The sequence below is a fragment of the Mirounga angustirostris genome, unplaced genomic scaffold, assembly GCF_029215605.1.
Source record: "Mirounga angustirostris isolate CCGP_5_RB_7025 unplaced genomic scaffold, mMirAng1.0.hap1 SCAF_5, whole genome shotgun sequence".
Lineage (NCBI taxonomy): Eukaryota > Metazoa > Chordata > Mammalia > Carnivora > Phocidae > Mirounga > Mirounga angustirostris.
In genome coordinates this window covers 60,424,773-60,437,402 of record NW_026991713.1, presented here as the reverse complement: position 1 = coordinate 60,437,402, position 12,630 = coordinate 60,424,773, and the positions used below count along the sequence as shown (strand labels likewise).

The window sequence follows — 12,630 nt, the reverse complement described above, 5'->3', positions numbered from 1 at the left end:
CCATCCCCAGGAGGCCGGGCAAGGCTGGCAGAAGAGGTCAGTGTCCTGGGCCCATGATGCCACCCTTTCTCTCCGGCACTTCTCCCCTTCCTGCCATTTAGGGGGACTGCTTGGATTCTCTGGCCAGGCTGTGTGGTTCAGTGAAGCCAGTCTCTGCTACCTCCTCAGGGGAGGCAATGGGAGCTGTATCTTCATCATCCCAGGGGTGGAGTGATGGCGCTGGGGTAGGAAGCAAAGGCCACTGTCTTTACCCTTTGCTTAGCCTTCACCTGCAGGTCAAGGTAGTCTCTACTTCCCCTAGCCTATCCCAGGTGGTCTTTTGGTGCCAGGAGCAAACTGGTTTAATTAGTGGGATTTGGGGGGTGCTGAGGCCCAGGGGCTGGAAGACCTCCTCCTCTCACCCTGCCTTTTTTTTTTTTTTAAGATTTTATTTATTTATTTATTTGACAGAGAGAGACACAGTGAGAGAGGGAACACAAGCAGGGGGAGTGGGAGAGGGAGAAGCAGGCTTCTCGCCCAGCAGGAGCCCGATGTGGGGCTCGATGTGGGGCTTGATCACAGGACCCTGGGATCATGACCTGAGCTGAAGGCGGACGCTTAACGACTAAGCCACCCAGGCGCCCCTCACCCTGCCTTGAATAAACTCGGGATTTAGGGAGGCTGGGTCCCTGGCTGCCAATGTTGTCCCCACCTTTGGGCTTGGATCTGGAGGGGGAGAGACTGGTGAGGGCAGAAGGAACTGTAGCTGGGAGTGGGAGGAGCCTTGGGCTGGGTGTGAGGGAGAAAGCCCAAGCAGAGGGTGTGTGTCTGCCTTAACCAGAGCCTGCTTGCCTGGTAGATGCACCACGAATGTTGTTGACTGTGTGTGTGTGTGTGTGTGTGTGTACGCGCACATGTGCGCGCATGCCCAGGGTCAGTGTCAGTGTCTGATGGGGACACTCTCTGACTTCAACATGACCACAAAGACTCTCAGCCCAAGAGTGGGAACCCAGAGGTTTGTCCCCATTCTACTAAAGACAGAGTGAGAGAAAAGAAGGGGTCTGAAGTCCAGGCTCTGTGCATGGACCCCAGACACTCCCACAGAGATGAAGGGTGGGAGTGAGAAAGGAGAGAAGGGGAGCAGTAATAGGGGCTGAACTGGGCTGGAGAGATGCACCCAAAGGACCTTCCCCCAGCAACAATCCCAGGGTGACCAGCACTGGGGCCTTGGGCTCCTGATCACATCATCACATTTTCTGTGCAGAAATTACTCTGCTCTGTCCTCACTGCCACCCTAGGGGGCCAGGTGTCCTCCCTCCTAGGAAAGGGCTCTTTTGGTAGCCAGAGTCAGGTGATGGAAAGGGGGAAAGAAGGGGCATGCTGTGACTATCTCAGGAGAACAGGAGACGTCAATGGGGGTGCAGACAAGGCCCTCCCTTTCACTCCAGGGGTGGAAAGAGCTGGGAATAGGTACTCCAGGGTCCTGTCCCCAGGTGGCCTGGCTGCTGTTGACTTTGCTTGGTTACCCTGGGAGCAGCACTCAGCAGGGTGGGAGGGGCAAGTGTCAGGGAGTTGGACCCAAGCATCCAGTCTGGGGTGGGATGGCGTCTGGCCCATGTGGCAGGGATCCTGCCAGGAGGCTGCAAAGTTAACCCCTCCTGCCCTGATGCTGGGGGCTGGCGGAAGAAGGGCGGGCCCAACTGTGGTTTGTGAATGTGGCTCTAATTCCCCCTCCCCATCCCAGCACATCTGTACTTCGTTTACAGTGAATGAGTCTCCTGTCCTCATGACCATCCGAGGGCACCACTCCCTCCCTGGCCCTTGGCCGGGCATCCTGACACAGAACCAGGCACCACCCCCGTGACACTTTTCCTGCTGGGAATCTCCTCTCTCAACTCTTCCCCCCCCCCTCCTTCTTAAAGGGGCTCAGAGGCTGTTCCCCGAGGCCAAGAGCTAGGGTTCTAGGACTGTGTAGCTCGGGTAGCAGATGGGGGCAGGGAAGCTAACAGGGGAGGCGGGGGGCATGGGGACCAAACACTTGTGGTAGCCTGGGAAGAGTCAGCAGGTCTAAAATTCCATCTGTCTCTGCCCTTCTCTTTGTTTTGGTTTGTCTGTCTGTCTGCCTCTGTCTTTGTCTCTGGTGGGTGTTTGTCCATCCATCCGTCTTTGGTAACTGTGGTTCCTCCCTTCTGGTGGCCTGCTCCGTCCCCAGCCAAGGACAGCAGCCAGGGGGCGATGCCCAGGAAGACCCGCCCTGTGCCGGGCGTCCCCTGGGGATTGCCGCGCCTCCGCCCCCGCCCCTCCCTGGGACCCAATGACGGGGGTCTGTTTGGAAGTCAAAACAAAAAACAAGCAGACTGGGGATCAGGGAAGTGGAGCATTGTGAGGGGTTCGGATTCTTCTTCTCTCCCTCTTGCAATGGAACCGGTGTTCCATGCAGGGATTCCAGGAGGAGACTTGGGAAGAGGGCCTCCTATTCTGGAAGCTGGTTGGAGAACTCTTCTGTCATCCTTAGTTCTAGCCTTTACTCTGTGCTTGTTTCACCGGGTCACCCTGGCAACTTGGAGAAATGATTTCTTGGGGGCCGTAGGACCAGGCTTCCTTTGCTTCCCTCATCACAAAGACCAAAAGGAGAGATGGTGACAACAGAACATCTGACCCACCTGCCCTGACTGTGCTTCTTTGCCCCACCCCTCATTGTCACCCTGCCCTCTCTCCAGGAACATGAGGACATGGACTGGGTAATTACCCCGTGCCCACTCTGGAGCTGGGGAGGACATCCTATGCCTTGCTCAGAGGTGGCTGGCAGATGTCTGTGGGAGGTGGGGGAGCTGCGTTACAGCCCCCAAGGACATCATTAAGGCACGGAAGTGCCATCGGAGCTTGGAGGCCAGGGCACCCAGGGAGAGTGTGATGAAAACATGTTTTGTACAACACGTGTCTTCTCTTTTCCCCTCCTCCCCTCCTTTCCCACCTCCTCCCCCTAGGCCTGCCCCATGCCAAGGCCGGTGCCAGCCCTGCCCTGGGTGCTTGCTCAATTCCACCCCTTTGACCAGGCCTCTTCTCCCACTTGCCAGTTTGTTGGCTTTCCTGGTGAATGAATTTGTGTGTGGAAGGCCCCTTACTGGCCTCAGTGCCACCCAGATCCCCACATAGAATAAGGCCTTGATTTTGGAACGCAGGATTTGAGGACTACCCTAAACAATTCTAGGGGTCTCTTCCCTGAATGTGCGCCCTTCATTAATTCAACAGATCTCCTCTAAGTATCCACTGTGTACCACACACTGTACTAGACCCTGGGAATACCGCCTCAGGCTCATAATCTGCTGGAGAAGTCAGATGTTTACTGGATAATCCACACAATTGCAAGTGATAACTGGTGTGCAGAGGCATAAGGTACAATGAGAGTGGAAATGGAGGGATGTCCCCCCAGCCCAGGAGATCAGGAAAGGCTTCCGGGAAAAGCTGAGGAGGAGAGTAGAGAGAAAGGAAGGCAACAAAAGAATATGGGCAATGGGCCTGGAACAGGGTCCTGGCTCCCAGCCACCCTGCTCCCCCCAGAAAGAAGAGGGTCCCTCCATTCCTGTTCCCCACGTGGATTTTGATATGCTACAAGGGAGAGATGATAAGCACCTCCTAAAGGCCAAAGCGGGGGTCCCGGGACACCTGGTGACCCCGCCCTGGAGTGATTCCCCCCCCACTCCTTCATTTCCTCCTCCGGAAAGGGAAATAGAGGCACAGATAGGGAAGAGGAAACCACAGGCTTAGGCCTCAGATTATACACAGAAAACAAGGCCCCACATTGTTGGCAAATCCCCCGGAGTGAGGGATTCCTGTGTTTGCCTAGCTGGAGCCTCACCAGAGAGAAAAGCCTTCTCCTCCAAGCTGTTCTGCCATGCGCCCTTCCCCTTCCCTGATCCAGCCCTGACCTGGCCCACTCCCTGGAACTGGGAGCAGGGCTAGTTGCCTGGAGTATGTGTGAGGTGAGAGCTCCAGGTGTCTGCCAGTCATCACGTGGGCGGGTGTAGCAGTGCTTTGTACAGAACCTCAATCCAGGGGTTAGAGGGTTATCTCTCCTCTGTCCACTGGGGGGCTTCCAGTTCCTCTTGCCTAGACACCAAGGTGCCAAGTCTTTCTTTCTGAGGAAAAGGAATGGAAGGCCCTTTGGAGGAGGGAACAGGCTTCTTTGTGGCCCTGCGGCCTCTGGAGCTGGCAAAGAGGTCTTGGGACCAATGGGGTTAAATTCCAGCCCTGCTCTGACCCACTTTCCTCCCTGTGCCCACATCCCCTGGAGCCAGGGTGTTGGGTGGGGCTGGCCTGGCATCCCTGCACCCACACCTGGGACTTCCCCGAGATGGAAACTCCCAGAGCCCTGGTGTCCTATCTCCCCTGCCAACTCCCACTGACTTCCTGGGATCAGTTCAGCTTCAGTTGGATCTCCCTGTCTGCCAGCTCTCTACCAGACTACAGATTCACCTTAGCTTCAGGGGCCTCCCCCAAAGATGTTGTCCCACTTTCTGGGGCCATCTTTGGTATCTGGTTGCTCCAACTAGTAGATTCCTTTGAAGAAAAGATGTGGGGCTGGGGCCAGGGGGATTGGGAAGCTATCCTTTGTTGAGCCCCTACTGTGTTCCAGGCATTATGCTAGGCATTCACCTTAATCCACACAGCAGTCCAGAGAGTTAGCAGTTATCATCCCCATTTCACGGAAGAGGGAGCTAAGAATCAGAAGTTAAGCAACTTGCCCAAATCACATAGCTAGGAAGTGGCAGAGCTAAGGTGGGAACCCAGGTCTTGGTGATCCTGAGCGCTCTTCACCACCAAAGGCTTCCTCCTCTTCCTCAACTGCCCCTCTCTCCATGGGATGAGAGATTTGGGAAATTCAATGCAATCTAATTCAGCAAACATTTATTACCTGCCTCATGCCAGGCATGGATAGGTGCCAAAAAAACAAGGAAGGCCGCTGTCCTTGAGATCTGGTGGGAAAGATAGGTATATGGACTAGGAAGTATCTAACTTCAGCATCACTATCTGAACAAGGTGGCATGGACCAGAGAAAAAAAATGATACCTTATTTTCTCTTTCTGGACAGAATATATAAATACATTATGAAAGGGGTACAAATAAACTGAAACAAACAGAGTACCTACTTAACTGCCATCCAAGTCAAGAAATAGTATTTCCTGTGCTCCAGAAGCTCCCATGTGTTCTTCCCATAATTCCTTCCCTCCCCTAAGAAGTAACCACCATCCTGACTTTTGTGATAATTATTTCCTTGGATTTTTTAAAGATCTTATTTATTTATTTGAGAGAGAGAGAGAGCACGAGCAGGGGAAGGGCAGAGGGACAAGCAGACTCTCCATTGAGCAGGGAGGCCAGCATGGGGGCATGGGGCTTGATCCCAGGACCCTGAGACCATGACCCCAGCTGAAGTCAGACACCTAATCAACTGAGCCACCCAGGTGCCCCTTCCTTTTCTTTTTTTTTTTTTAAAGATTTATTTATTTATTTGAGAGAGCGAGAATGAGAGAGAGAGAGAGTACATGAGAGGGGGGAGGGTTAGAGGGAGAAGCAGGCTCCTCGCCGAGCAGGGAGCCCGATACAGGACTCGATCCAGGGACTCCAGGATCATGACCTGAGCCGAAGGCAGTCGCTCAACCAACTGAGCCACTCAGGCGCCCCCTTTTTTTTCTTTTTTTAAAGATTTTATTTATTTATTTGAGAGCGAGTGAGAGAGAGAATGAGAGAGAGAACATGAGAGGGGGTAGGGTCAGAGGGAGAAGCAGACTCCCCGCTGAGCAGGGAGCCTGATGTGGGACTCGATCCAGGGACTCCAGGATCATGACCTGAGCCGAAGGCAGTCGCTTAACCAACTGAGCCACCCAGGCGCCCCCCTTGTTTTTCTTTATAGTTTTAGCACCTATGCATGCATCCCTAAAAATATTGCTTAATCTTGCCTGTTTTTGAGGTTTATGTAAATGAAATGATACTGTATTATTCTTTTGTGTCTTCTTTTGTTCAACTTCCTGTTTGTAAGACGTATCCAAGTGGTTGCACATAACTGTCTTTTTATTGTTGCATAGTACTCAGTCACATGAATACATCACAATTTATGTTTTTATCCTACTGTTGGTAGAGGTTTGAGTTGTGTTCAGTATGCCTATCATGAACAATGCTGCTAAGAACATTCTTGGACACGTTTCCCAGGACATACATGCAAGAGTTCTTCCAGGCTATAAAACTAAGAGTCATGGGGCACCTGGCTGGCTCAGTCAATAGAGCATGCTGACTCTTGATCTCAGGGTCATGAGTTCAAGCCCCACACTGGGGCTTTTAAGCTTACTTAAAAAACCAAACCAAACCTAAGAGTCGAAGTGTTCCTATAGGCAATCTCAGTTATCAGATAATGCCCAACTGTTTTCCAAAGTGGTTACACCAATTACATAGAAAGCAGAACTTTCGGGCGCCTGGGTGGCTCAGTTGGTTAAGCGACTGCCTTCGGCTCAGGTCATGATCCTGGAGTCCTGGGATCGAGTCCCACATCGGGCTCCCTGCTCAGCGGGGAGTCTGCTTCTCCCTCTGACCCTCCCCACTCTCATGCTCTATCTCATTCTGTCTCTCAAAAAAATAAATAAAAATCTTTAAAAAATAAAATTAAAAAAAAAGCAGAACTTTCTAACCAGGGGTCAGGCATGAGACCAAGAAGACCCATAGGCTTTCTTGCCTAAAACCCTCTGCAGTTTTCCCTTTTACCAGACTAAGATCCAAGCCCCTGTGGGGGTTCCCAGGGCCTTGCATGTTGGGGCCCCTGCCTTGATCTCTATCTGTGCCATTAGGACTCTCGCCTTTGCCCCCAGTCCCATCGAGTGTTGCCACCTCTGCCCCACCCCCACCCCCAATCTTCTGCTGAATGTTCTTTCACTAGATCTTTCCATGGCTCTCTCCCTCATTTCCTTCAGGTCTTTGCTAAAATACCGCTTCTCAGTGACACTTTCCTTGACCACTTAATCTAATTTTATTTTTTTAAAGCTTTTATTTATTTGAGGGGCGCCTGGATGGCTCAGTCGTTAAGTGTCTGCCTTTGGCTCAGGTCATGGTCCCGGGGTCCTGGGATTGAGCCCCACATCGGGCTCCCCGCTCATGAGCTGAAGGCAGATGCCCAATGACTGAGCCACCCAGGCACCCCTAATAAATAAAATCTTTAAAAAAAAAAGATTTTATTTATTTGAGAGAGAGAGAGCGCCTGAGAGAGAGAGATCACAAGCAGGGGGAAGGGTAGAGGGAGAAGCAGACTCCCCGCTGAGCGGGGAGTCAATCCCAGGACCCTGGGATCATGACCTGAGCCAAAGGCAGACGCTTAACTGACTGAGCCACCCAGGCACCCAGACCACCAAATTTGATATTGCAACCTCCCACATTGCTTATCCGCTCCTCAGCTTTGTTTTTCTGCACAGCCCAGCCACCTGGGATGCATTCAGCCTCAGGCACCTCTCCCCTGGTCTGCTGGGGCTTGACAGACTGTATCTCGCCCCAAACCTTTAAGCGCTGTCATACCTGACAGTTTGGGGTCTGACTAGCTGCCCCTGCTGATGGGCCCACCTCTCTGAGCCACTTGTCATCAGGGCACTCTGGGTTTCCCACAGCCATTCTCATGCTCTGAAATAAGCTTATGTATTTGTTTATTTACTTGTTTGGTTTTGGTCCTCACCCTGCCCCACCCCTCACTTTTATGGGCACTCTATAAAAGAGGAAACTTAGCTGCTTTATTCACTCCCTTTTACACGATAAGTCCTCAAATAATAATTGTCCAGGCTGGTTGTCAGTCTTCCAGAGACAGCTGAGCACCCCCACCCCAACACCTGGGATTTGCCCTGGCTGGAAATCCCCAGAACCTAAGCATCCTCCCTCCACTGCCAGTTCCCTCCAACATCCCTGGCTCAGTGTCTCAGACAGCTCTGGGGTGGCGGCTGGGGCTGCTTCCCTAAACGCCCTCGGGGAACAGTCTGGGAGCTAGAGGCAGCCAGGGCAGGTCCGGTGGTGGCCGGCCTGGCCGTCAGGGCCAGGGCGCGCTGAGCAGGGGTCCTTCCTTACCCAGGCAGGTGTCAGGTGCCCGGAGCTCAAGAAAAAACATTTTGATCGAATAAAGGGGAAGACTTCAGAGATGAGAGAACCTCACCAGGCAGCGAAAAGAAAAAGAGCATTGGGAGCAGAGCAGAAGGAACGGTGGAAACAAAGGACTGGAGGCATGAAAGCGTCACATTTGAGGAATGGGTTCTGCTGTGGTGCAGAGAATTTTCAGTGGAGAGTAGCATTCCAGGAGAGCATCGCTGGGCAGGCCTGGAAGGGGAGGGCTGGCTGCGGAGGTCTGAGCTCCCAGCAGGATCAGCAAAGGCTCAGCTGTGTCTTAAGTTTAATCCTGCCCCTACCCCTGCCTCTCTCAGTCCGCCCCTCCTACTTCACCCCTGCCCTTCCCTTCACCCAACCCCCAGCCTGGCCGCTCCTGCAGCTGAATGGACTTCTCTCTCGGCCTACGCTTGGGGCCTCGGAACAAGAAGGCTACCCACCAACAGCCCCCTCCACCCTCCGGGCACGGCCCACCAGCTGCCTCTCCTTGTCTGTCCTGTCCCCCCTCCGCCTGTTTTTGCCCCTGCCCTAGCTGTCCTCCTCCCACCTGCTCCTGCACTGCGTATCCCTCTTATGCAGCCACCTGCCCCTCCTGTCCCGGCCTCCCTGGCCCACCCTGTACCTGCCCCTGCCCTCCCTGCCCTGCCTGCCCGCCCTTGACTTGTCCCCACAGCTGCTGCATCCCATGCACTGGTCCACACTTGACCTGCTGCCATCCCTCATCTTGCCCGATTTCCCCTTGCTCCAAAGGCCGAGCTGCCTGTCCAAGTTCCTGCTTGGACTGCAGCGACAGCTGTGGCTGTGGCCGAGGGGCTCCTCCAGGCTCCACTGGCCGCTGCTTCAGGGGACAACGCCCCTCTCAGAGGCACTGTCTGATAGTCTAGCTGGGCTGTTGCTCCCCTGAGAGACTGTCAGTCTCCTGGAGCACTTCTGCTAGCTGCTTCCTCTGCGGGGGAGACAGAAGCTCTGGAGTGAGGAGAGGGATCAGCTAGACCCCTCGCCCAGACAGGCAGAGGCAGAAGGCTGCTCAGAGCCCCGGCCTCCCCCTCAGTCCCTGAGAGCGGAGCATCTGCTTTGATGTTAGTTTCTGGACATGCTCCTGCTGGGTCCAGAACCTCCTCTTCTGCAACTTCTGGAATGGAAAGCGTGTTTCTCAGAGCCTCCCTCATGGCTGCTGAAGGTGAGCAAGTTGGCCATTTTCTTCCTCTAGTCAGCCTCTGCTGGAGATCCTTCTTGGCTCATCGTCTCTGTAGTTTGCCTGGATAAGGTGCATTCCTCCTCTAGAGGCAGGAGGGGATTCTTTGTTAAGGGGCTACGTCTTGCCTCTTGGACATCCACCCATCTCCCTGACTGACCCAAGAGTCTCTGGACCCCTTACCTCTCATCTTGAGTCAGGCAAAGAAGGTCAGTGGCTCTTGGATCAGAAGAGAAAGTTGAGCAGAGGGTTCCTGGCTCTTCCCTCCCCTTGGATATCATGACATCCTTCATGGTCCTTTGCTTCTAGGAACCTGGCATTCTCTGCCTGGATATCTTGTCTTTCAAATCTCTGAGTGCTCACGCAGTCTCATGACCTCAATCTTCCAGCAATAATCCCACCTGCTACATTCATGCTCATCTGGCATGGGGATAAGGGAAGCTGGGAACCCTGGACTCAGGGTCCCAGTGATCCCATCCACATAGCTAGTCAGAATCCCCTGTCCCTGGGGGTGGAGCTGGGGGTTTGGAGAAGCGACCAATAGGAAGCTGGAAGTAAAAGCCCGGGTATCTGCCCAGGACTGGGCCTTAAGCCGAGAGCCCCTAAGTACCCCTCTACATTCCTCAAGTCCTTTCAGTGTTCTCTTTCTCAGCCTCCTTCTGTGGGTCCCTTTGTTCTTTCCTTTCTATCTCTGTGTAGCTTTCTGTTTACCCTTCCTTCTGTCTGTCTACATCACTCTCTCCAGTTCTACTTCCTTCTTTCCATCACTGGGACATTCTGCCTTCACCTAACTTTATCTCTACATCAGTTTTCCCCGTTCTCTATCCCTCTATTTCTCTCTCCATTTCCCCATCTAATTAATTTAATTAATTGTAAATATTTTATTTATTTGACAGAGAGAGAGCACAAGCAGGGGAAGTGGCAGGCAGAGGGAGAGGGAGAAGCAGACTCCCCGCTGAGCAAGGAGCCTGATGTGGGTCTTGATCCCAGGACCCTGGGATCATGACCTGAGCTGAAGGCAGACGCTTAACCAACGAAGCCATCCAGGCACCCCTCCGCATCTAATTTAAAGTCTACCTAACATAGATGTCTTTTTCTTTCCCCCTTCCCTGTGTCAGTTTGTGTCTTCATTTCTATTTGCTTTCTTGGTCTTTCGATCCACCTTACACATCTCTCTCTTTTTTTAAAGGAAGTTCTATGCCCAACATGGGGCTCGAACTCAGGACCCTGAAGTCAAGAGTCGCACGCTCCACCGACTGAGCCAGCCAGGCGGCCCCCCCCCCCCTCTGTTTTTCTATCCTGTTCGGCTTCTGGTGCATTTCATTCTCCATCTCTTTCATTTCTATTTCCCTTTCTGTCCTTGTCTCCCTCCCTGTCTTCTGGGTCTAGTTGTTTTTTTCACTTCCTATTTCTTTCTGCCTCTCCATATTTGTCTTTCTCTCTCCCTGGGTCCTACAGGTACCTGCACACCATGCCTGCGTCATGCCTATCTCATTGCTGTCCAAGGTCCAGGACAGTGAGTCCTCCAATGTCTGTCTATCCCACACATGCCCCAAGTACTGGTGTTTGCAAGGGCTGGACACAGCTACCAGAAGAGTCCTTCCTTTCCTCACCCATGATCCAGGCAATTCGTCCCTACTCAGCTCTAAGCTCAAACTTTTTAAAAATGATGCTTCTTCCAACTTCTTTATTCTGAAAATAAGCAATTAAAAAGAATTGGGGCACCTGGCTGGCTCAGTCTGTGGAGTGAGCAAGTCTTGATCTTGAGGTTATAGGTTCAAGCCCCACATTGGGTGTAGAGATTAGTTTAAAAAAAATCTTCGGAAAAAAAAAAAAGAATTAAGCATTTATGTTGCCTGTCCTATATAAACTATATTTCAGGGTAACCAAATAGCTCTAAGTGGTGGAGAAAACTTCTCATTTACAGAAGAATTCCAGCTAATGTGGAAGGAATATGGAATTAGAAAAATCATTTTGCAACTCTTAATGAAATAATTGATCAAAGCAAGAATCATGAATGGATGAAACCAAAGACGATGGTTGATGGGGAACTTTACAATGGAGGAATCAAGCTGTCACCACCTGACCCCACTGATGAATCTTACCATCACTAAAAAGGGCACAACCACCTACTGTGTACCTCCTGATGTGATGTAATCTGAAGCCCTCAGCACCACCCATGAAAGACTCTTGCCAAACAAAGGAACAAACACACACAAAAACTGAATGTGATTCAAATCAAACCTCTAGAACTAACCTCCACTTAACAGGAAATATCAGGGATGGAGGAACAATTTAAATGACCCAGCAAGGAGGCGAGAAGACACATCCAGAATGTGGAAACTTTTCAAGGAAATCTGACCCAATTTCTTCATCTAGTGAATGGCTGGGGGAGGAGGGAAATAATAATAATAATAATAATGATAATAAAAGGACAACTATTATATGGAGCATGTGGACCTTGTTTGGTTCTTGATTTGGACAACCCAATTGTAAAAAGACAGTTTTAGACAGTTGGAGCCTTTTATTTTTATTTTTTTTTTAAGATTTTATTTATTTGACAGAGAGACACAGCGAGAGAGGGAACACAAGCAGGGGGAGTGGGAGAGGGAGAAGCAGGCTTCCCGCCGAGCAGGGAGCCCAGTGCGGGGCTCGATGTGGGGCTCAATGCAGGGCTCGATGCGGGGCTCGATGTGGGGCTCGATCCCAGGACCCTGGGATCATGACCTGAGCTGAAGGCAGATGCTCAATGACTGAGCCACCTAGGGGCCCCAGTTGGAGCCTTTTAATTATGGATTGGGTATTTACATTGCCAAGGAATCAGTACTGATTTTGTTAGATGTAAAATGGCTTTGGGGTTATGTAAGCAAAGGGCCTTATTTCCTAGAGATGTTGAAGTATGGAGTGAAGTGACATACTTACTTTTAGATATTTTGGCCAACAAAAAAGGACAGAAAGCAGGGAGTAGAAGGAACAAAGTGACAAAATTAATATTATTATTAATATTAACTATATAAGGGTTCATAGAACTATACTCTCTACCTTTGTGTATGTTTGAACATTTTCATATTTAAAGTTTTAAACAATGTTCCTCTGATGAGTAAGGTTCCTAGTTATTCCCAGAGCATCCTCCCACCTTCCCTGAAAACGAGGACTTCCCCTGTGACTCTGCAATACATAGACCTCAGGCCTCCTTGCCCTTTACTAGAAGCATGTCCTAGAGATGGGCTGTGCTCACAGGCTGCCTTTTATCTCTTCCAGTCCTCTGCTAGCACATTTCTCATGTTAGGACCTTTCCTAGCTGTGCTTCTCAGTTCTGAAGGGACAGGGGA

General features: G+C 51.5%; 1 protein-coding gene across 1 annotated transcript; it reads left to right on the top strand.

The window, feature by feature from the left end:
- The first annotated feature begins 7,638 nt into the window (after positions 1–7,638).
- Positions 7,639–11,183, top strand: LOC123838808 (sperm mitochondrial-associated cysteine-rich protein). The gene has a single exon (XM_064591194.1). The coding sequence runs from the start codon at positions 8,490–8,492 to the stop codon at positions 8,985–8,987; it is 498 nt and encodes a 165-aa protein (XP_064447264.1). The 5' UTR covers positions 7,639–8,489; the 3' UTR covers positions 8,988–11,183.
- Positions 11,184–12,630: the final 1,447 nt, after the last annotated feature.